The 24,192-nt window shown below is 50.3% G+C and overlaps 4 protein-coding genes and 1 pseudogene across 5 annotated transcripts; 4 read left to right on the top strand and 1 right to left on the bottom strand.

Annotated features, from left to right (window-relative positions):
• The first annotated feature begins 4,645 nt into the window (after nt 1-4,645).
• LOC105533414 (metallothionein-1E-like) lies at nt 4,646-6,388 on the top strand. Of its 2 annotated transcripts, none has more exons than XM_011971881.1 (3): nt 4,646-5,151; nt 5,742-5,807; nt 6,154-6,388. In XM_011971881.1, the coding sequence occupies exons 1-3, from the start codon at nt 5,124-5,126 to the stop codon at nt 6,243-6,245; spliced, it is 186 nt and encodes a 61-aa protein (XP_011827271.1). In that variant the 5' UTR covers nt 4,646-5,123; the 3' UTR covers nt 6,246-6,388. The 2 variants fall into 2 exon arrangements, with proteins under 2 accessions (XP_011827271.1, XP_011827270.1); XM_011971880.1 differs by having other exon boundaries at nt 5,124-5,151; nt 5,724-5,807.
• Nucleotides 6,389-7,594: 1,206 nt separating this feature from the next.
• On the top strand, nt 7,595-9,028 carry LOC105533416 (metallothionein-1A-like). Its single transcript, XM_011971882.1, has 3 exons — nt 7,595-7,689; nt 8,203-8,268; nt 8,803-9,028. Exons 1-3 carry the CDS (start codon nt 7,662-7,664, stop codon nt 8,886-8,888), a joined length of 180 nt encoding a protein of 59 aa, XP_011827272.1. The 5' UTR covers nt 7,595-7,661; the 3' UTR covers nt 8,889-9,028.
• Nucleotides 9,029-9,920: 892 nt separating this feature from the next.
• On the bottom strand, nt 9,921-11,215 carry LOC105533417 (metallothionein-1F-like). The gene is made up of 3 exons (XM_011971883.1): nt 11,157-11,215; nt 10,513-10,578; nt 9,921-10,147 (listed from the first exon to the last, which is right to left on the bottom strand). The coding sequence occupies exons 1-3, from the start codon at nt 11,182-11,184 to the stop codon at nt 10,056-10,058; spliced, it is 186 nt and encodes a 61-aa protein (XP_011827273.1). The 5' UTR covers nt 11,185-11,215; the 3' UTR covers nt 9,921-10,055.
• A 1,803-nt stretch (nt 11,216-13,018) lies between these two features.
• On the top strand, nt 13,019-14,342 carry LOC105533418 (metallothionein-2-like). The gene is made up of 3 exons (XM_011971884.1): nt 13,019-13,110; nt 13,702-13,767; nt 14,112-14,342. The coding sequence occupies exons 1-3, from the start codon at nt 13,083-13,085 to the stop codon at nt 14,201-14,203; spliced, it is 186 nt and encodes a 61-aa protein (XP_011827274.1). The 5' UTR covers nt 13,019-13,082; the 3' UTR covers nt 14,204-14,342.
• Nucleotides 14,343-20,012: 5,670 nt separating this feature from the next.
• LOC105533419 lies at nt 20,013-21,887 on the top strand (annotated as a pseudogene).
• Nucleotides 21,888-24,192: the final 2,305 nt, after the last annotated feature.

Below are 24,192 nucleotides of genomic sequence, written 5' to 3'. Positions count from 1 at the left end.
TAAATACAGCAACCTGAATAACCTGGAAGTTTTTGTCGTTTTTAATATAACCCTGAGCCATTTTCTTCATTTCTTTTTATATTAAATATGTGAATGGCAATAAAAGGATTTTGACTTGAATCTTACTCTGTTCTTCTTTGTGTGTCTTGGAAAAAATGGACTGGGGTGGGGGTTAAACCACAAGTTTAGAGACCAGGCTCTGGATGGAAATGTGAGCCACTAATAATGTGAACACTTTCAGCCCAGCCAGGATACCTCACTGAGTTTACACTTCTGTAAAATGCGATTGCACTGTGCACACAATATGGGTGGGGACCATACACGATCGCTTCCAGTCTCATGTCAAATGTAGCACAGAAACTGCATCCCTCATTTTTATTTTCTGATTTTCCTGCCCAACCTCAGATTCACATTGGATTTGAGGCTTAAAAGTGGCTACAGTGCTGGTACTCAACTCCTCAGTTCCTTGAATCCTTCAATGGTGCTCTGATTTGCATGTTTTGTCACTGCCAAATCTCATGTTGAAATGTGACTTCCAATATTGCAGGCGAGGCCAAGTGGGAGCTTTTGGGGTCATGAGGACAGATCCCTAAAGAATGACTTGGTGCCATCCCATAGTGAAGTGTGATCTCTTACTCTGGTAGGTCACTCCAGAGCTGGCTGTTTAAAAGAGCCAGGCACCGTCCCCTTCTCTCTCTTGCTCCCTGTCTCTCCATGTGATGTACTTGCTCCCCCTTGGTCTTCTGCCAGGATTGCAGGCTTCCTGCGGCCCTCATCAGAAGCAGATGCCTGCACCACACTCTGCACAGCCTGCAGAAGCAGAAATCAAAACAAACTTCTTTTCTTTATAAATTACCTAGTCTTAGGGATTCCATTAGAGCAATGCAAACAGGCTAGCACAATGGGGCTTTTCAAACACTTTAGTGAAGGACAGTTTTTATTTCCTATCCATCACAGACTTAAACCTTGGTAAATGTAATAGTATCGACTATGGAGATAATGAAATAAAACACCAAAAACAAAACCCATTTTTTAGATCCAATGGGAAAAAATTCAATAAATCCATAAAGAAATAATAAGAAAATGAAAGATGTACAAACTTTGAACATATGATGATGTGCATTGCAGACCAGAAACAGCACACTAGACCAGGTGTAGTGGCTCAGGCCTATAAACCCAGCACTTTGGGAGGCCAAGGTGGGTGGATAACTTGAGACTAGCAGTTGAAGACCAGTCTGGGCAACATGATGAAACATCATCTCTACTAAAAATACAAAAAATAAATCGGTCATGACGGCATGCGTCTGTAATCCCAGCCACTCAGGAGGCTGAGGCATAAGAGTTGCTTGAACCCCGGAGGCAGAGGTTGTGGTGCACCACGATTGTGCCACTGCAGTCCAGCCTGGGCAACTGAGACTCGTCCCAAAACAAGAAAAGAAAGGAAACAGCAAACTGGCCCCAGTGTGTGGCTCTCACACCTTGAGCAGCACTGCCCAGCACATCCCCCCACAAGGAACCATCAGGCTTGGCCTGCCCAGTGTCACTGACAGGACACTCGCTGACCCCTGAGAGCTCCCTGTTGTGACTGGGCTCTGAATCTTTGGAAATTCCTCCCAAACTCAGGCTGAATTTGCCCTTCTTTCAAATTTCAGCCCTTGACTACTTCCAACCAGTAAAGTCACTGGGAATATGGAAGGACATGCCCGGCATGTCCCTGGCAAAATGAAGTGGGTGTGATCATGGGTTCCACATGGAATACTTCATGCCCGCCCATGCAGGAATGACGGCGGATTCTGCAGTTTGGAGGAAGCAGTGGTGCTCAGTAGGAAGGAGTAAGGCCCTGGCTGACTTGTAATTAAAACCAATGATGAGTTCCCCTGGCTATGTGGAGGAAACGCTATTTGATGTTCAATCAAAAAGGAAGATGATCCTTCTGTCCTGGAGGTCAGGACCACGCTTGCCCACTGCTTCCCTGTGAAGAGGAGACTTCAGAAGGCAGCCTGCGCCTAGGGCACGGGTTTTGGTGTCAGGTAGTCCTGGTTCACAGCCCACCTCACTATGTACTGGCTGTGTGGCCTGAGTGCATCACTGAAACTCTCTGAACCTCCAAATCCTTATTTGTAGAAACCAGATTATATCCCAAAGCAGCGATTAAATGACAACATGGTCTGGCCCCTGGCTAGGATTTAATAAATAATAGCAGTTATGATCATTCTCTATACACTGGTTTTTTTGGAAAATGAATCCTGTTAAATCCCAAAGCTAAGAGAAACCTTATGGGTTTGAAAGCATTGGTGTGGATTGGATGCTGGGAATGGAATTGCAACCAAGCTGACCCTGCCAGGAGGAGTGTGGATGACCTTCTACAGAAAATGCTTTTCAATAAGATGCTGCCCCCACCTTTGAGCAGACATAAAATCCGTTTCCATCCTTCATATCATCTGATCACATGACCTCAGGAACGACAGCCACAGGCCTCAAGACTGGGACAGCAAATATGCAGGGCCTGGAGTGCTTATGTTGTCTTCCAGATTAATTAAGTAACATATCAAATGTCATATAGCTCAGAAATGAAGGGATGAATGAACCTATGCTACACCTGATCTGTGGCCCTGGCCACAGCTGGTAGATTATGATGCCACTGGATGCTAAATCTGGCCTATCTCAGTTCAAAGGTACCAAGACTCTTTGGGATGGATGAATGTTGCTCTTGGCTTGACAGATGAGAAATGAAGCCCAGAGAGGCCACAGAGCTGTGCTTGACTGTCCACAGAGTGCACTTCCTATTGCTGCCTCTGTGCTAGATTTTCGGTGTCCTTATCTTTCATGTGACTTGCAGAGGGTGGTGGGTGAGTGTATGATGCTGCCGTCAGCATGGATAAGTGCAAATTCCACCTCTGTTACCTTTAGCTGCATGGCACAACCTCTCTGTGGTTCAGTCTCTTCCACTGTACAAGGGGTATAATACTAACCTCTGGCTTATAGGATTAAAGGATTTAATACATATAAGGAACTTAGAATGGTACAAGGGGTGGGTGGTCTACAATATTAGCTATTGCTTTTTTTGTTCATTTTATGGAGCATAGGGGATATTTATTTATTTGCACACAAAGGTCTGGAGGTACTCAGCTTTGTACCCTCATCTACCACACCAGCACGTCCTGTGGTCTAAAGAGAGCCATTCAGTGTTCCCATAAAATTGTAATCAACACTAGGGTTATAAAGCCATGAGGAAGATTCTTGCTTCATGTCAGATACAGAAGAATGACGGCCATTTCTGTTACCACCTGCACATCTTTTAGTTAATACTTTATGTTGAAATGATCAATACTTATTAAATATATTTTTATGAAAAGCAAATTATTTTCAACCTGAGAAAATGAAATTCAATCTTGTCTCACACATGGAAGACAGCCCCAAATTATTGTGCGTGTATGTGTAAGTGTGTGCGTGTTACACTTATGGATAGCTTTTGCCACTGTCCTTCGTAAAGCTGGTAGCTTCCTGTTGTTTATTTGAGGGTTTTTGGTTTGTTTTTTTGTTTGTTTGTTTTTGATATAGAGTTTAACCCCTGTCAGCCAGCTGGAATACAATGGCCCAACCTGCCACTTCTGCCTCCCAGGTTGAAGCGATTTTCCTGCCTAAGCCTCCCCAGTAGCTGGGATTACAGGCGACTGCTACCATGCCAGGATAATTTTTGTATTTTTAGTGGAGACAGGGTTTCGCCATGTTAGCCAGGCTGGTCTCGAACTCCTGATCTCAGGTGATTCATCCGCCTCGGCCTTCCTAAGGGCTGGGATTACAGGTGGGGGCCAAGGTGCCTGTCCCTGTTGTTTAGAAGATTTCCAGCAATAGAGAAGTGTTGACCACATACCTGGGCCAAAGGAAGACTAGATCATAGTCACTTTCCTTTAAGAGGCTGGCTGGATTTAAATCAGTGCACAACTGTTTACCTCTGTGACGACCAGTCAGTTACTTGGACATTTCCTTTGTAGTCCTGTGATTAGCAAAACGGATTCATAACTAGTATTTTCCTTTAGGATTGCTGTGAGGAGTCAAAGAATGAAAGTGATTAGAAAGGGACTGGTGTAGACTCAATGTCATGCAATAGTCAGTTATACTGAAGAGAAATAACTGGATGTCTTGCTTTTTAATTTTATTATTTTAGAGACATTGACTCCCTGTGTGGACTAGGCTGGACTCGAACTCCTGGGCTCAGGTGATCCTCCCGCCTCAGCCTCCTAAGCAGCTGCCACTACAGCTTCCTGCCACCTTCCCCATCTTACTTTTTAATTTAAATCAGGGTCTGCATATCATCTGAAGTCATCTCTCTTTGGGGACATCCCACATGTCCAGAACTGCCAGCCGGCTGTGGGGAGCATGGAACTTATCTGCAAAGGAGGACCTGGACAAATGTGCCCCCACATCCTCTCAGGCGAGGAGAATGGACGGGAGAGATAGAGGCCGACCCGTGTTCCCCGTGTTGCTGTGTAAGGCGGAGCGGGTCCGAGGGACCGCGGTGTGGAAAGGGAGAGGCAAGCCGGGAGGCGAGGAGAAAAGAAAGCCACTTCGGTGGCGGGTGCTCTACACACAACTCCCTCGCTACCGCCAACTCCTCCCTCCTTACTCAGCCAGTACCGGGACTGGAGCAGGAGGGCGGCACCCGGACTCCGGGACAGGCCCAGCTGAAAACGGCCGGGCGAGGGGTGGGGTGGAGACGCCCGCAACGCCAAAGCTGGGGTCCCGGAAAGCGCGGGGAGGAGGGTAGAAGACAACTTCGCGGAAACTGGGAAAGGCGGCCAGGACCTCCGGGACATCCCGTACCGCCGGACGCACAGCGCCTCCCGTGCGAACGCGGGACAAAAGGGCGGTCCCGACGCGCGTCCCAGCGGAGCTCCAGGGATGGTGCCCCCGGCCCTACTGCTGCGCACAGCCCAGCTCAGGACCGCGGGCGGCGCGAACCCAGTGGGGAGGGTGCAAGCGCGAGACAGGGCCTCTGCGCCCGGCCCCCTCCCGTGAGCATAAAAGCAGCAGCAGGCTGTGGCGCTCCACCTCGCCGTCCACGTGCGCCTTGCCGTCTCTACATTTCTCGCTTGAGATCACCAGCCTTACCGCGGCTCGAAATGGACCCCAACTGCTCCTGCGCCACTGGTAAGAGAAGCCCGATTCTGCGCCCTGGGTTTCCTATTTTCCAGCCCCAGTGCAGAGGGTCTCTGGGTTTGAGGAGGTCGCATTTTAGGTTCGGAGCCGAAGGGGGCTCCTTTACTTCCTTAGGTTCTTTCTACCTGATCACGCACCTGAGAGCACTGCCCTCCTCCCTGGGCCTCTAAGTCAGAGTTAAGGATACTGAGGCGCAGGGCAGTCCTGTTCCATGTCATCTAGTTGGTCAGGGTCCTGCTGGCTGGGCCCCAGTGTTCTCCAGGCTCTGAGCAATCAGTGTGGAGAGGGGGCTAGACGCATAGAGTCTTCAGGATTCCGGGACAGAAGGTTGTGGCTCGCAATCTCAGTATTCCTGGGTGGGGTGTGCAACAGGGACCTTCCTGGTGGGGGGAAACAGGAGGGTGCTTGCCCTTCCCAGCGTGAGGGAGGAGGGCATGGGGCTTCTGTTCCTCTGTCCTGAGTGGGGAAGGAACTCTGAGGGCTGGCCCTGCACAGACGAGGGGGCACTGGAGACTCATTGACCCACTGCTGCACCTTCTGCATCTCACTTACTGCCCACTGAGTTTTTCTCTTCCTTGCAGGTGTCTCCTGCGCCTGCGCTGGCTCCTGCAAGTGCAAAGAGTGCAAATGCACCTCCTGTAAGAAGAGTGAGTGCGGGGCCATCTCCAGGAATCTGGGGCTGTGGCTAAGGTTGGGAGGGAACCCAAGGCTGACAGTGAGTGCATCCTTCTGGGGAACTGGGATTTCTTTGACCTCGTTGCCATTTCATTCCCTCTCCAGGCTTTCTGCCCTGAGTTCAGAAGGAGCAGGGAAGCGTGTTTCTCTTGGGACACAAACCCCAACTGTACCCCCTATGGTTTCAGAACAGAGCTGTGCCAGACGAAAAAAGCATCCTTTGGGTCTGGCGTCTGAGCTCGAGCCAGGCTTGCTATTGGGACAGGGAGGTGCCTGGTCCAGTCTACTGCCACCTCTCACTCTCCCCTTCTTCCCCAGGCTGCTGCTCCTGCTGCCCCGTGGGCTGTGCCAAGTGTGCCCAGGGCTGCGTCTGCAAAGGGGCGTCGGAGAAGTGCAGCTGCTGTGCCTGATGTGGGGACAGCTCTGCTCCCAGATGTAAATAGAGCAACCTGCACAACCTGGAGGGTTTTGTTGTTTTTAATATAACCCTGAGTCATTTTCTGCATTGTTTTTTATATTAAATATGTGAATGGCAATAAAAGAATTTTGACTTGAATCTTACTCTAGTCTTCTTTGTGTGTTTTGGAAAAAATGGAATGGGGAGGGGGTTAAACTGCGAGTTTGGATACCAGACTCTGGATGGAAATGTGAGCCACTAACATTGTGAAGACTTTCAGGCCAGCCAGATTACTTCACTGAGTTCACACTTCTGTAAAATGGGATTGCACTGTGCACACAATATGGGTGGGGACCATACACGATTGCTTCCAGTCTCATGCCAAATGTAGCACAGAAACTGCGTCCCTCATTTTTATTTTCTGATTTTCCTGCCCAACCTCAGATCCACATTGGATTTGAGGCTTAAAAGTGGCTACAGTGCTGGCACTCAACTCCTCAGTTCCTTGAATCCTACAAGGGTGCTATGATTTGGATGTCTTGTCACTGCCAAATCTCATGCTGAAATCTGACTTCCAATATTGCAGGTGGAGCCTGGTGGGAGCTTTTGGGGTCATGAGGACAGATCCCTAAAGAATGGCTTGGTGCCATCCCATGGTGAAGAGTGATCTCTCACTCTGCTAGGTCACCCCAGAGCTGGCTGTTTAAAAGAGCCAGGCACCGTCCCCCACATCTCTCAGGCGAGGCTAGTGGACGGGAGAGAGAGGCCGACCCGTGTTCCACGTGTTGCTGTGTAGGGAGGAGCGAGTCCCAGGAACCTAGGTGTGGACAGGTACAGGCAAGGCGAGGGCGAGGAGAAACGAAAGTCATATTGGTGGCGGGTGCTCTGCACACAGCTCGCTCTCTACCTCACGCTCCCGGCTCCGCACTCAGCCAATTCGGGGACCGGAGCACAAGGCTGTGGCTGCACAGACTTAGGGACAGGCCTAGCTGAAAACGGTGTGAGGGGTGCGGTGGAGACTACCGAGACGCCAAGGCTGAGTTCCTGGAATGCACGGGGACTAGGGTGAAAGGCAACCACCGGGAAACTGGGAAAGGTATCCAGGACCTCGGGGACGCCGCGTACCCCGGGTGGACAGCCATTGCCGCGTGAGCGGGCGCCAAAGTTTTGGGGTGGTCCCACGGTTCGGACCGAACAGAACTCAGGGAACTGTGCGCCTGGCCTTTATGCTGCGCAGAGCCCAGTCCAGGACCGCTGACGGGGCGGACTTAGCAGGGCCGGTGCAAGCGCGAGGCGGGGCCTTTGCGCCCGGCCCTCTTCCCTGAATATAAAAGCAGTCGCTGACTGTGGGGCCCCATCACGCCTTGCACATGCGCCTTATAGGCTCTCAACTTCTTGCTTGGGATCTCCAGCCTCACCGCGGCTCGAAATGGACCCCAACTGCTCCTGCGCCACTGGTAAGGGATCCTGGGTTTCTGGTCCTTAGGGTACCTATTTCCCCGCCACAGGATCGATGCCCCTAGGAGTAGAGGTGTTTTTTGAGTTCTAGCTAAGTGGAACCATTTATTTCATTGATCTAGTGCTTTTCCTCTCAGCGCCTTCATCACCCCTAGAACATTCCTATTCTAATACCTCCCATTTCAGAGGCGAGAGGACTCAGGCTCATAATTCTCCTGCTCCATGTCACCCAGGTAGTCGGGGGCTGCTAGGCTGAGCCCCAGTACTCTGTGCAGTTCCTGGGATGGATGGGAGACAGGGGTTAGTCAGGGGTTGTTGCCTTTTCAGGATTAAGGACATAAAGCCCATCCTAACCTCTAGGGATAGAAGTAAGGTCAGGCTTCATGGTGCCCTGAGTTGGACAGGAGCTATCTATCTATCCGGCCTGGCAATGCACTCAGTTGGGAGCATTTGTTGACCAACTGCTGTTATCTTCTGCAGCAAATTCACTGCTTTTTTCCTCTTCCTTGCAGGTGGCTCCTGCACCTGCTCTGGTTCCTGCAAGTGCAAGGAGTGCAAATGCACCTCCTGCAAGAAGAGTGAATGCGGGGCCATCTCCAGGAATCTGGGGCTGAGCAAAGTCAGAGGCAGGAACCCAGAGCTCAGCAGGCAGGAGTAGGCCAGCGGTCAATTTCCCATCTCCCCTTCCCTAGCAACTGATTCAGGATCAGAGCCAGATCCTTAGACATGATTGATTCCCAAATTTCATTCTTAAAATAGACAAACTAAGGCCAAGAGCGTGCACCAGCCTGCCAAGCACAGACATGACACCTAAGAACTTTCCTCACCTAAGTGTATGGTTCTGGGGAGCCAGCCTTCCTTTGCCCTTGATAACCCCAGTCACTGCCTCTCCAGCCTTCTGCCAGGTCTGGGGCTCAGATGTGGATAAGAAGCTTTTCACAGAAGACCCTCACTGGAAAGATCCGCCACTTATCGCCCATCTCCAACAGTGCATGCCATCCTGAACTAAGTGTCCTCTGGGGCTGGGGACAGAGCTTGAGCCAGGCCTGTTTGAGGGCAGGGAATTCCCTGGTCAAGTCTGGTCTGACCTCTCATTCTCTCTTCTTCCCCAGGCCGCTGCTCCTGCTGCCCCGTGAGCTGTGCCAGGTGTGCCCAGGGCTGCATCTGTAAAGGGGCATCAGAGAAGTGCAGCTGCTGAGACTGATGTCGGGAAGGCCCTACTGGAAGATGTAGAAAGAGCGACCTGCACAAACATGGAATTTTTTCCATACAACCCTGACCCATTTACTGTATTATTTTTTATGAAATATGTGAATGATAATAAAATTGTTGACTTAATGCTGGCTCTGGTTTTCTTTGTGTGCCTTGGAAATACATCTTGCTGGGAATATGCTGGTTTGAAGTAGTCAAGGAATGGAACTTGAAAGAGGAACAAACTCAGCCTGAACTTGGGAGGAATTTCCAAAGATTCAGAGCCAAGTTCCAACAGGGAGCTCTCAGGGTTCAGCGAGTGTCCTGAGTGTGCTGTCTGTGACGCTGGCTAGGCCAAGCCGGATGGTTCCTCATGAGAATGTCCTGGCCTGTGCTGCTGAAGGTGTGTGGTCCACAGTGGGGCCAGTCTGCTGTTTCCAGTCTGCAATGCAAATCATCCATGAACGTATGTGCAGAGTTTGTAAATCTTCCATTTTTCTGTTATTTGTTTATTTATTGAGTTTTTTTTGTGTAAAATGTAACAAGTGGGTTCTATATTTTGTGTTTCATTATCTTCATAATTAATATTACTTTATTTACAAAGGTTTATATCTGGGATGGATAGAAAATGAGAACTGTCTCTTCGCCATGGAGTGTGAGAAGCCCCGTATAGGATTCAAGCAACTCAGGCATTGGAATCCACCCACTGTGGTCACTTTCAAGCCTAAAATCTGCTGAGGAACTGAACTTGGTCAGGGAAACCTGAGAATAAACATGAGGAATGGAGAAGTCCCTGTGCCACATTTAACATGATTGGAGCTGATCGCGTATGTCTCCATGCTCATATGGAAGCATGATCCGGCACAGTGCAGGTGCATTTTACAGAAGATGGAGGTCTGTGATGTAACTGGGCTTGCCTGAAGGCACTCAGACTGTTAGACGCTCACATTTCCATCCAGAGCCCAGTCTCTAATCTCCCAGTTCAATCTCCCACCCCAGTCCCTTATTCCCAAAAAAAACACAGAAACCAGAACCAGAATCAAGTCTGTGTTTAATTATTATTCGTATATTTCACAGAAAAAGGAATGTAGCAAATGGGTCGCGGTTGTAGAAAACAGAATCCTGTATTTTACGTGTCATTCTGTTTTCATCTGACAGCAGGGCAGTCCCGACCTCAGGCGCAGCAGCTGCACTTCTCTGATGCCCCTTTGCAGATACAGCCCTGGGCACACTTGGCACAGCCCAGGGGGCAGCAGGAGCAGCAGCCTGGGGAAAAAGGGAGACAAAGGTCACAGCAGACTTGACCAGGGAGCTCCCTGTCCCAACAGCAGGCCTCACTCGAGATCAGACCCCAGCCCCCGGGGATCCTTAGTTCAAGATGACACGGCTTTGTCAGGAGACAAGTGGTGGATGTTGGAGTGAGTCTTCCTGTGAGAGACTGCCCAGCCCCACAGGAACCCTGGACAGAGCAGAAGACTGGAAAGACAGTGCTGCTGCCTTTCGGGGCCAGAGGAAGGCCTACGGGGACAAGTGAAGGCCAGTTCCCCAGAAGCAGGCATTCAGGGCCATCCTTGGGTTCCCTCCCAACCTTAGCCACAGCCCCAGATTCCTGGAGATGGCCCCGCACTCACTCTTCTTGCAGGAGGTGCATTTGCACTCTTTGCACTTACAGGAGCCAGCGCAGGCGCAGGAGACACCTGCAAGGAAGAGAAAAAGCCAGTGAGTGGTGAATGAGATGCAAAAGGTACAGCAGTGGGTCAATGAGTGTCCAGTGTCCCCTCCTCTGTGCAGGGTCAGCCCTCAGAGCTCCTTTTCTACCCAGCAGAGGAAGACAGGCCCAATGTCCTCTCCATTCATGCTGGGAAAACCAAGCACCCTCCATTTGTATTCCAAAGTAAGTCCCAGGCTTCAGGCACAGCCCGGGAAGACTGCGACTTCCACATTCTGTCCTGAACCCCGAAGAGGCAATGTCCCTTGCCTCCCATCCAATCCAGATGCTCAGAGCCTGGTTAGATAATTGGGGCGCAGCCAGCAGCCTCGTAACCAACGGGGTGATGTGGAGCAGGACAGTCCTAAGCCTCAAGACCCTCAACTGTGACACAGAGGCACAGGGAGGAGGGTAAAGCTCTCAGGAGCTTCGGCAAAAGGAAAGCACTGGAAGAAGTAAAGGAGTCCCCTCACCTCAGATCGCAAAATGCGACCTCCTCAAACCCAGGGACACTCTCCATGGTGTATGGGAATTTGGCATCCCAAGACAGAATCCGGGGCCCCTTACCAGCGGCGCAGGAACAGTTGGGGTCCATTGTAAGCCGAGGTGAGACTGGAGTTCCAAAGGGAGAAGTAAAGAGACGGTGGAGCAGGTGGAAGGCGTGGTGCAGCTCCACAGCCAACGATTCTTTTTATAGTCGGGGAGGGGGCCGGGAGCAGAGACCCCGCCCCGCCCTTGCACTCACGCTGCTGAGTCCCAGCCGCCCGCGGTCCTGGGACAGTCTGCGCGCAGCAGAAGGGCCGGGCGCAAAGCACCCTGAGCGCAAGCAGGTCGGTGCGCACCGCCTGGCCGCCCCTTTCGCAGCGGCTCGCGAGGGAGGCGCTGTGCACCCGGGTGAGCTGCTTCTCTCACCCTGCCGGGCCTTCCTAGTTCCCCGAGATTACCTGCTACTCCCGCTCCTTGGCGTTCCGCGTGCCCCGAGATCGTGACCTGCGCCCCACACCCCCGGGCCTGCCCACTCCCTTCTCAACAGCTAAGCCTTTCCTGGAGTTCCAGTGCAACCCCCGTCTCTTGTTCAACTGTCTGGATTGGCGGGAGGAGGGAGCATAGCAAGGGAGTAGTGTGCAAGGGACAGGCGGAGGATGCGATCTTGGGATCTCTGGCATTGCCTGTCCCTGTTCCCGTCCCCACCTCAGTTCTTCCACCACGTTTCTCCTGTGCACAGCAACACGGAAGACACAGGGCCCTGCCTCCCTCCCATCAAAGTATGCTTATTCATATCCCTCCATGTCTCTGTTTTGCTTCCAGCACTGACCTTGATGCTTGATTTTGTTTAAAGATTTCAATCAGTGAAGAGATGAACATACCTAGGCCATAGGGAAACTTCATCACTGACCTCTCTCCCTTGAGAAGCTGACAGGATTCACACCCATCAGTGCCACTTCCCAGCTCCCTGACCCTGGGCTTGTGGCTTGAACTCCTTGTATTGTCATTGTCCAGATTAGGAATACGGGTTCATAAATAGAATGCATGTCCCTTTATGGTTGCTGTGAGGGTTTAAAGACAGAAAGTGACTAAACAAGACCAAACACAGACCCATGTAATGTAGAGTAATAGGAACATGAAAGGAAAAATAAAACTCTCTTGCTTTCTAATTTAATGCAGGATCTTCATATCACCTTCAAGGATCCCTCTTCTAGGGACACCCCACACTTTCAAAACTGCCATCCTGTAGTGGGGTACCCGGCTAAGCCGTGGGGAGACCCTGAAGAGATTTATGCAAAGGAGGACCTGGACAAATGTGGTCCATTCAGCCCCTCAAGAGTGGAGAATGGAAGAGAGAGAGGCAGAGCCCTGTGTATTCCCTGTTGCTGTGTAGAGGAGAAACGTGGCCAAAGGACTGAAGTAGGAACCGGGACAGGGAGGATAAGGCCAGAGATGTGAAGTTCGCACCCTTAATCTACCCTTTGCACACTAGTCCCTTACTATGTTCCTTGCTTTGGCAGATCCAGAAAGTGGAGCATAAGACTGGGGTTGCCCTTGACTCCAGGAAAGGCTTAGCAATTGACTAGAGACCTCGGCATTGGTGAAGTTTGGTGGAAAGCCAGAATACTGGTAGGCGGAACGCCAATGGGCGGGTGTAGCAGGCAACCTCAGGGAAGCTGGGAAGGCCCGGCAGGGTGAGAGAAACCTGCGCACGGGGGGCACGGCGCCTCCCTCGCGAGCCGGTGCGAAAGGGGCGGTCCCACGTTGTGCACCAGCTGCTCTCAAGGGACCTTGCACTTGGCCCATTTCCTGCACACAGCCCAGTCCAGGAACGCGCGCGGTATGGACTCAGCGGGGCGGGTGCAAGGGCGGGGAGGGGCGTTTGCGCCCGACCCACTGTCTTGACTATAAAAGCAGTCGCTGGCTGTTGAGCTTCACCACGCCTTCCACGTGCACCACTGCCTCTTCCCTTCTCGCTTGGGAACTCCAGTCTCGCCTCGAGTTGCAATGGACCCCAACTGCTCCTGCTCCGCTGGTAAGGGGCGCCCAGGTTCTGTGTCTTGGAATGCCAAATCCCCAGACACCATGGAGAGTGTCCCTGGGTTTGAGGAGGTCGCATTTTGCGATCTGAGGTGAGGGGGACTCCTTTATTGGTCCAGTGCTTTCTTCTTGGCCAAGCTCCTGAGAGCATTTTCCTCCTCCCTGCACCTCTGTGTCAGAGTTGAGGGTCCTGAGGCTCAAGGCAGTCCTGCTCCACGTCACCCCGTTGGTCACAGGGCTGCTGGCTGAGCCCCAATTCTCTAACCTGACTCTGAGCAACCAGATTGGATAGGATACATCGCATGGGAGGGGACATTGCCTCTTCGGGGTTCAGGACAGAAAATCGAAGTCTCAGTCTTCCTGGGCCGTGTCTAGAGTGAGACTTTCCTTTGGAGTATAAATAGGAGGGTGCTTGTTTTTCCTAGCATGAAGGGAGAGGACATGGGGCTTCTCTTTCTCTGCTGAGTGGGAAAGGAGCTCTGAGGGCTGGCCCTGCACAGAGAAGGGGGAACTGGACACTCATAGACCCACTGCTGTATCTTCTGCATCTCACTCACCACTCGCTGGCTTTTTCTCTTCCTTGCAGGTGACTCCTGCACCTGCGCCGACTCCTGCAAGTGCAAAGAGTGCAAATGCCCCTCCTGCAAGAAGAGTGAGTGCGGGGCCATCTCCAGGAATCTGGGGCTGTGGCTAAGGTTGGGAGGGAACCCAAGGCTGGCCCTGAGTGCTTGCTTCTGGGGAACTGGCCTTCCTTTGTCCCTGTAGGCTGTCACTGCCTGTCTAGTCTTCTGCCCTCTCCAGGGCTTATGTGGGATGGGGCAGCTTTCTCAAAGGAAGACCCACTCCAATGTCCACCAGTTGTCTCCTGACAAAACCATGCCATCCTGAAATAATGGTCCTCTGGGGCTGGAGGGAGGGATGGAGATCGGCCTCTGTTGGGGCAGGGAGGTCTCTGGTGGAGTCTGCTCTGACCTCTCACTCTCCCTTCCTCCCCAGGCTGCTGCTCCTGCTGCCCTGTGGGCTGTGCCAAGTGTGCCCAGGGCTGCATCTGCAAAGGGGCCTTGGACAAGTGCAGCTGCTGTGCCTGATGTCAGGATGGCCCTACTCCAAAGTAAAAATAGAGTGACCCGTAAAATCCAGGATTTTTTTTTTTAATAAATCTTGACCAATTTGCTACATTCATTTCTCTGTGAAATATGTGAATCATAATTAAACACTTAGACTTAATTCTGGTTCTGGTTCCTGTTGTGTTTTTTGGAACAAGGAATGGGGTGGGAGATTGAACTGGGAGTTTAGAGACTGGGCTCTGGACGGAAATGTGAGCCCCTAGTGGTCTGAACGCCTTCAGGCAAGCCCCGTTAATTCACTGAGCTTTATCTTCTGTAAAATGTACCTGCACTGTGCCGGATCATATGAGGATGGGGACATACGTGATCAGCTCCAATCATGTTAAATGTGGCACAGGGACTTCTCCATTCCTCATGTTTATTTTCAGGTTTCCCTGACCAAGTTCAGTTCTTCAGCAGATTTTAGGCTTGAAAGTGACCACAGTGGGTGGATTCCAATGCCTGAGTTGCTTGAATCCTACACGGGGCTTCTCAAACTCTATGGCGAAGAGACAGTTTTCATTTTCTATCCATCCCAGATCTAAACCTTTGTAAATAAAGTAATATTAATTATGAAGATAATGAAACACAAAATATAGAACCCACTTGTTACATTTTACACAAAAAAACTCAATAAATACATACAGAAATAACAGAAAAATGGAAGATTTACAAACTCTGTACATATGTTCATGGATGATTTGCATTGCAGACTGGAGACAGCAGACTGGCCCCACTGTGGACCACACACCTTCAGCAGCACAGGCCAGGACATTCTCATGAGGAACCATCAGGCTTGGCCTAGCCAGCGTCACAGACAGCACACTCAGGACACTCGCTGAACCCTGAGAGCTCCCTGTTGGGAGTTGGCTCTGAATCTTTGGAAGTTCCTCCCAAGTACAGGCTGAATTTTTTCCTCTTTCAAGCTCCAGCCCTTGACTACTTCAAACCAGCATATTCCCAGCAAGATGTAGTGTGATCATGGGTTGCAGATGAAGTTATTTTGAAATGTTGCTTTTCATTTCTTCATCTCCATAATTAATATTAGTTTATTTACAGAAGTTCTCAGAACACAACTATGGCAGATTGTGCAGCTGGCTGATTGTGGCAATGTTCCTTAGGAAGGAAACAGTCCCTGGATGTCTTGTTAATGACAAGTTAGTGCCTCCATTTGTGGGAGGGATGCTATTTGATGTTCAATCAAAGAGGAAGATGAGTCTCCTTGCCTAGAAGTCAGGACTACACTTACCTGCTGCTTCCCTGTGAAGGAATTTCAGGAGGCAGCCAACACCTAGGGCATAGTTTTAGTTGCCAGGCAGTCCTAGTTCACAGCCCACTTCACCACTTACTGGCTGTGTGGTTTGGGCAAGTCACCCAAACTCTCTGAGCATCTATTGCCTCATTTGTAGAAAGGAGATTATTCTCAATGCAGGGATTAAATGAGAGGGTGGGCCGGGCACAGTGGCTCATGCCTGTAATACCAGCACTTTGGGAGGCAGAGGTGGGAAGGTTGTTTGAGCCCAGGAGTTTGAGACAAGCGTGGGCAACATAGAGAAACCCCGTCTCTACAAAAAATACAAAATTATATGGCTCTGGTGGCCTGTGTCTGTCTGAGCTACTCTGGAGGCTGAGATGGGAAGACGGCTTAAGTCCAGGATATAGAGGCTGCAGTCAGCCAAGATTGTGCCACTGTACTGCAGGCTATGCAACAGAACGAGACAATGTCTTTAAAAAAAAAAAAAAAAAAAAGGAAAAGAAAAAGAAAATGAGAGAGTGGCCTGGTTGCTGCCTAGGTTTTAATAAACAAAGGTGACTATGATCATTATCTCCGCACTGACTTTCTTGGAATAAGATACCATTAACTCTACCTTGTCCCTGGAGAAGTTCTCATTGGCTTGGAAGCATTGCTCTCGATGGGATGCTGTGGAGGGGTTGCATCCCCAGCTGATCCAGTGCTAGGAGGAGTGTGGATGTCCTCCTGCAGAAAGTCCTCTGTGATAAGATGCTGTCCCAACATTTGAACACACATAAAGTCCTTTCCCATCCTTCATGTCATTTAACCTTCATGCAACCTGTTAAATGAAGGTCACAAGCTTCAGGACAGGGACAGAAAATATTCAGGGGCTGGCGTGCTTGAATCGTCTTTCAGAGGAATAAAGCAACCTGCCCAATGCCACACAGCTGAGAAGGAAACGGATGAATGAACCTATGGTACAACTGGCCTCTGGCCCTCCCTACAGCTGGCAGATCATGGCATCCCTGGATGCCAAACCCTGCCCATCTTAGTTCAAAGCTATAAGGGACCTTGGAGATGAACAAATTTTGCTCTTCACTTGAGAGATAGGAACTGAAGCCCAGAGAGGTCATGGCTATACACAGCCATCTGACTGCAACTCAATGTGCTTCCAAAGCAGCCTCCCGGCCAGATGTTCAGCGTCCTCATCTTTGTGTTGACTTGGTGGCATAGAGCACGGGGTAAGGACATGATACTGCAGTCAGCCTGCATGAGTGCAAATCCCACCTCTGCCACTTCGTGTGTGACGCAACCTCTGTGTTTCAGTCTCATCAACTGGAGTATAATAATATCTGACTTGTAAAATTAAATGATTTAATTCATGTAAAGAACTTAGAATGGTGCCTGGCAAACAGTGAGTCATGTATAACATCAACTGTTGCTCATTATACATCGCATGGGGGATATTTATTTACCCACAGACAAAACAGCCAGGCCAGATGTGCTCACTTGTGTATCCTGTTATTCTCATCTACTACATGAACATGTGTCCTGTGATCAAAGGGACATTTGCTAACATTAGGGATATAAACCTATAAGCATGATTCCACGCCTCAAGTCAGATCAAAAAGAATATCATTTCTGCCCTCACAGTCACTGTACTTTACTTAACATACAATATTGAAATTATTAATATTTTCCTAAATATATATTCACTTAAAGCAAACTCTTTTCCAGAAGCGAAAATGAAAATCAGTCTTATTCCACACATAGAAGGTAGTCAGAAGAAGTATAAATGTGTGTTGTATGTCTGTGTATATATATTGCAGTTATAGATTGCTTTTGTCACAGCTCATGATTCAGCTTGTGGCTTGACATTGTTTAAAACATGTCCAGCAATAGGGAAATGCTGATGACATACCCGGGCCAAAGGAAGGCCTGATCATGGACACTTTCTCTTGAGAGGTTGGCTAGATTCAAATCAGTGGCAACTTTTCCATTCTGATGTTGAGCAAGTTGCTTAAACTTTTTGGTATAGCTGTCAGATTAGTAAAGTGGGCTCATAAATAGCATTCCCCTTTAGGATTGTGGGAGGGTTCAAAGAACCAATGATTTAAGGGGGCCTGGCAAAATCTAAATGTTATATGACAGCATGGAAGGAAAAGAGAGAGGTTGATCCCCGGGGGAAGGAGTTTGAGGGTCCTAGGTGGGAAGAGCGACAGGCAATGCGGTGGGGAGGGCGGGGAAGAAACCAAAGTCACCTCCATCCCGCACATCTGCGCACGGCTCACTTTCTCTGCTCCAGGCTCCCGCCAATGAAGAAAGTGAGCACGAGGGTGAAGCTGCACACGGACCCGGGAGAGGCAAAGCTGATGACGAAGGTGCGGGGCGGGGATGGGGAAAACGCTACCACCTGGGAATGTCACGTACCTCCAGGAGCACAGCCCCTACCGCACGAGCGGGCACCAAAGGGGCGTCCCCCGGGGGCCCACCAGGCTGCATTCAGGGGATGGTGAGCCCGACTCGCCTGCTGCGCACATCACAACCCAGAACCGCAGGCGCAGGGGATTCCGCTTGGGGGTGGGGGAGGAGGTGCTCTGCACCGGGCCCCCTAACTATAAATTGAGCTCCCGGTTCCTAGAATCCACCACGCCTCCCACCTGCTCCACTCCTTCTGCGCCACTCTCTTAGAAACTTCAGCTGCAACTCTCGAAATGTACCCCAAGTGCTCCTACTCCACTAGTAAGAGATGCGGGGTTTCCGGGCCTTAGGATCTCCATTTTCATTCCAGAGGATAGAATGTTCTCGGGGCAGGAGGGAGGTGCATTTTGAGCTCTTCCTAAAGCGGCCTCCTTTACTTTGCACTTCTCGTGCTTTCTCCCTGCCAAGCGCCTTCATCACCACTTAGAATGTTGTCATCTTCCCAGCGTCTCCCATTTCTGAGTCGAGAAGATTGAGGCTCAAACTGCCCTCCTCCGGGTCACCCAGATCGCCAGTAGGGTCCTGAGCTGGGACCCAGTGCTCTGTCCAGCATTAGAGTTGCTTGAGGTGGATGGGAGGCAGGAAGGATTCCTGACATAAGGCCATATGGAGTAAAATTAGGAGGGCGCCTGCCCATCTGAGCTTGTGTGGAGAAAAGGTGGGGCTGGGCTTCCGTGTGCCCGAGCAGAACAAGGTACCAGGTTTCCCGTGCACTGAGCAGGAGCCTGCTAAAGGCCTGCTCCTAACCCTGCACCACAGTCACTGCTCACTGCCTTTTTCTCTTCCTTGCAGGTGGGTCCTGCACCTGAGCCAGCTCAGAAGAAAGCAGCATCTTGGCACACGCCTGTAGTCCCAGCTACTCTGGAGGCTTAGCCAGGAGAATTGCTTGAGCCCGGGAGACAAAGGTTGCAGTGAGCCCAGATCGAGCCACTGCACTCCAGCCTGGCCGATACAGGGAGATTCCGTGTCAAAAAACAACAACAACAACAACAACAACAACAACAAACAAACAAACAAAAAACCCTCAATAGAGAAGTGCTGACAACAAACCTAGGCCAAAGGAAGGCTTGATCATGGACACCTCTTGAGAGGCTGGCTAGACTCAAATCAGTGACAAGTTTTCAGCTCTGTGATGTGGAGCAAGTTACTTAAACTTCTTGCTACAGCTGTCACATTAGTAAAATGGGTTCATAAATAGTATTTCCCATTAGGATTGTTGGGAGTGTTCAAAGAATGAATGATTTAAAAAGGCCTGGCACATTCTAAATGTTACACGATAAGAACATTGAAGAGAAATACCGAGTTCTCTCCTTGATTGAAAACAGGGTCTGCATGTCATCTAAAGTCATCCTCTTTGGAGGGCATTCCTCATTTTCAAAACTGCCATCCTGCAGTGGGGTGGCCAGCAGGCCTAGGGTAGTCCCGGAGAATTATATGTAAAGGTGGACAAGGACAAGTTTGCCCGCCATCACCTCAGAGGAGGGGCATGGAAGGAAGAGATAGAAGAGGCTGACCCGTGGTCGCCACGTTCTGTGTACCGGGGAAACGAGTTTGAGCGTCCTAGGTGGGAAGAAGGACAGACAATGAGAGGGGAGGGCGAGGGAGAAGCAAAAGTCACCTCCATAGTGGCTCATCATAGAGCTGCACACGACCCGTCGAAGCCAATGGAGCGGCAAAGCTGATGGAGACGGTGCGCGGAAGGAGGAAGCGAAGTTGGGGATAGCGCGACCACCTGGGAATGGGAAACGACACTCAGGATGACAGGGGCGCGGCCTACCTCTGGCAGCACAGCCCCTCCTGCAAGAGCAGGCCCCAAAACGGCAGCCCCCGAGGGCCCACCAGGCTGCACTCAGGGGATGGTGCGCCCGACCTGCCTGCTGCGCCTGCGGCGCACAACTCAACCCAAGACCGCAGGCGCCACGCATTCCGCGTTGGGGGGGGGAGGGGGTGCTGTGCACCCGGCTCCCTCCTCTAACTATAATTTGAACTTTCGGTTCCTGGAATTCACCAGGTCTCCCACCTACCCCACGGCTTCTTAGCCTCTCCCTTGGAACCCCAGCTTCACCTCACCTGGTCATGGACCCCAACTGCTTCTGCTCCGCTAGTAAGAGATACCGAGTTTCGGGGCCTTAGGGTCTCCATTTTCATTCCAGAGGATAGAATGTCCCCGGGGCAGGAGGGAGGTGGATGGTAGCTCTTCCTAAAGTGAACTCCTTTACTTTGCACTTCTTGTGCTTTTTCCCAGTCAAGCGCCTTCATCACCACTTAGAACACTGCCATCTTCCCAGCGCCTCCCATTTCTTTCTTTCTTTCTTTCTTTTTTTTTTTTTTTTTTTTCTTTCTTTCTTTCTTTCTTTCTTTCTTTCTTTCTTTCTTTCTTTTTTTTTTTTTTTGATACTTCAAGTTCTACGGTACATGTGCATAACGTGCAGGTTTGTTACGTAGGTATACATGTGCCATGCTGGTGTGCTGCACCCATCAACTCATCATTTACATTAGGTATTTCTCCTAATGCTATCCCTCCCCAGCCCCCCACCCCCTGACAGGCCCCGGTGTGTAACGTTCCCTGCCCTGTGTCCAAGTGTTCTCATTGTTCAATTCCTACCTATGAGTGATAACATGCATTGTTTGGTTTTCCGTCCTTGTGATAGTTTGCTGAGAATGATAGTTTCCAGCTTCATCCATGTCCCAGCAAAGGACATGAACTCATCCTTTCTTATGGCTGCATAGTATTCCATGGTGTATATGTGCCACATTTTCTTAATCCAGTCTGTCATTGATGGACATTTGGGTTGGTTCCAAGTCTTTACTATTGTGAATAGTGCTGCAATAAACATATGTGTGCAATGTGTCTTTATAGTAGCATGATTTGTAATCCTTTGGGTATATACCCAGTAATGGGATCCCAGCACTTTCCATTTCTGAGCTGAGAGGACTGAGGCTCAAAACTGCCAGGTCATCCAGATAGCCAGTGGGGTCTTGGGCTGGGACCCAGTGCTCTGTCCAGCATTAGAGCTGCCTGAGGTGGATGGGAGGCGGTGAGCTTTGCCTCTTAGGGATTCCTGACGTAAGGCCTTGTGGAGTAAAATTAGGAGGGCATCTGCCCATCTAAACCTGTGGGGAGAATAGGTGGGGCTGGGCTTCTGTGTGCCTGAGTGGAACAAGGTACCAGGTTTCCCATGCACTGAGCAGGAGGATGCTGAGGGCCTGCTCCTAACCCTGCACCACACTCACCGCTCACTGCCTTTTTCTCTTCCTTGCAGGTGGGTCCTGCACCTGTGCAGTCTCCTGCAAATGCAAAGAGTGCACATGAACCTCCTGCAAGAAGAGTGAGTGCGGGGCCTTCCCTGAGAATCTCGGGGCTGGGTTAATTCAGAGGAGGGATCTCAGATTGTGCAGGCAGGAGCAGGCTCATCACTAGCTTCCCACATCCCCTGAAACGGATTCAGGATCAGAGCTGGAGGAACATTAGAGATGGTTGATTCTCATCCAATCTTCATTCTTAACAATGGGGAAACTGAGGTCACAAGAATGTACCAGCCGGCCAACCGTAGACCTGATTCTTGAGGACTTTCCTCACTGAAGTGTATGGTCTTGGCGAATTGTCCTTCCTTTGTCTCCACAGTCCCAGTCACTGCCTGTCCAGTCTTCTGCCCTGTCCTGGCTCAGGTGGGGCTGAGCAAGTTTTTCATAGGAAGGCTCCCACTGCAAAGATCCACCGTTGTCTCCTGACAGAGCGCACCGTCCTGAAAGAAGTCTCCTCCGGGTCTCAGTGCGAGCTTGAGCCAGGCCCGCTGTTGGGGCAGAGAGGTGCCTGTTCAAGTCAGCTGTGACCTGTCACTCTCCCCTTCTTGCCCAGGCTGCTGCTCCTGCTGCCCCATGGGCTGTGCCAAGTGTGCCCAGGGATGTGTCTGCAAAGGGACATCTGACAGGTGCAGCTGCTGTGCCTGATGTAGGGAAAGCTCTGTTCCTGGAAGTAGAAAGTGTACGAACCCGGAATTGCTTTCCGCACAACCCTGACCCATTACTACATTTGGTTTTTCAAAAATAAAATAATGATAAAAGTTGACTTTATTCAGGCTCGGTTTTATTTTGTGTGCCTTGGACAAAAGTGACCTGATACCCGACAAAGCTGGGATGAGGGACTGCACTGAGAGTCCAGTCACGTGCATGCTGGTACCAGGTCCTATCACCTTACACACTGAGTGCCTTAAGGCAAATCACATTACCAGTCTCAGCTAAAAAATGTAAAAGCATTATACATGTAGGCCGGGCATTGTGGCTCACACCTGTCATCCCAGCACTTTGGGAGGCAAAGGTGAGTGGATCACCTGAGGCCAGAAGTTCAAGACCAGCCTGGCCAATGTGATGAAACCCCCCACCTCTACTAAAAATACAAAAATTAGCTATGAGTGGTGTCAGGTGCCTGTAATCCCAGCTATTCCGGAGGCTGAGGCAGGAGAATCACTTGAACCTGGGAAGCGGTGGTTGCAATAAACTGAGAATGCACCACTCTACTCCAGCCTGGGTGACAAGAGCGAATCTCAATTAAAAAAAAAAAAAAAGCATTATACATGTAAGAGACATAATGGTATGGGCATCTGTAACAGACCTAAGCTTTGGCAAAATGAACTGATATGAATTAGTATGAAATATAAAAACAAAATCCATTTTTAAACTCAACAGGCAAATTATTAATATAAATATATAAAAATAAAATAATACGTATGAAAAACAATAAATATATGAAAAACGAAATATATGATTATAGTTAAATAAATAACAGAAAAATAAAAGAATTTACAAACATTGCATATCTGTTCGAGGGTGTGTATTTCACACTGAGAATGGTGCATAGACTGACCCTCGTGCGTGGATCACACGCCTTCAGCAGGGCTGGCCTGGACATGCCCGAAAGGAACTATCAGTCCCGAACTGCCCCATGTCACTCATGGAACTCTCCCTACCCCTGAGAGCTCCTTGTTCTGACTCGGCTCTGAATCTTTGGAAGTTTCTCCCAAGGTCAGGCTGCAGTCTCCTCCTTCAAATTCCAGCCCTTGGTTACTCCAGGCCAGCTCAGTGAGTAGGGAGGTGGAGCGAAGTGTCCGGCATTGTCCTGGCAAGCTGACTAGAGATAGCAACTGGGGCTCCCAGGTGAAGTATTTGACTCGGCCTCTGCAGGGGTGATGGCATATTCTGTAGTTTGAAGGGGTGTAGTGTGCACCGAGAAGGATGAGGACTGATCATTGCTACCGACAGCTGGTCCCTCCGGCTATCTGCTCAGGGAATTGTTATTTGAGGTTCAATCAAAAGGAAGATGAGACAGGTGGCCCAGGAGTCAAGCCTTAGATGGGCTGCAGGTGCTCTTTGTGAAGAGGGAATTTCAGAAGGGAGCCTGGGCCAAGTGCAGGCTTTGGTGTCACACAGCTGGGTTCACAGCCCACTTCACTCCTTACGGGCTGTGTGGCCTGCACAAGTCACTTAACCTCTCTGAGCCTCCATTTCTCATCTGTATACAAGAGATTTTATTTCCATGTAGGGATTAAATGGGACAGTGGCCTAGTACTAGTGGCCTAGGGCTTAACGAACAGTGTTATTATAATCATTTCTCCATGTGGACTTTCTAGACAGACAATCCTGTTAGCTCCCATCAAGCTCCTTGGAAAAGGCCCATCTGCCTGCAAGTGTTAAGTGGACTGGAAGTTGGAGATGGGTTTGGAGTCTTGCTGTTCTGGTCTCAAGGGCATGTGGATGACCTCCTGCACCAGCTCTCTGGAATAACACACTGCTCCAGCATTCAGACAGAGAACACGCCTTTCCCACCTTTCAGGACATTTGATCTTCACACAAACCAGAGACACAGTGAATGTGCAGGGTTTGGTGAGATGGTGCTGTCTTCTAGAGGAGTTGTACTGTCTTCTAGAGGAGTTAAGCAATCTTCAAGGTCACACAGTTCAGAAGTAAAGGCACGAATGAATATAGGCATGAATAAGGCATGAATGAAGCATAACTGTGGGTGTCCTCATGCCCTCTCCGGAGGTCCCGGTTGCGCTGTGTGCAGCAGAAGGAATGGGCGCAAGGTCCCCTGAACGCAGCTCCCTGCACATCGCGGACCATCCCTTTGGAGTCGCTTTGTGCCTGGGTGAGCGGCTTCTCTGCCCTCCAGCCCGCCCTTCCCAGTTTCACCGAGATTGCCTGCTACACCCGCCCCTTGGGGTTCCAGGAACCTGGAGATGCTGGCCTTCGCCCCGCCCCC

The sequence above is a fragment of the Mandrillus leucophaeus genome, unplaced genomic scaffold (assembly GCF_000951045.1).
Source record: "Mandrillus leucophaeus isolate KB7577 unplaced genomic scaffold, Mleu.le_1.0 Scaffold125, whole genome shotgun sequence".
NCBI lineage: Eukaryota > Metazoa > Chordata > Mammalia > Primates > Cercopithecidae > Mandrillus > Mandrillus leucophaeus.
This window is presented reverse-complemented; position numbering and strand designations above follow the sequence as displayed.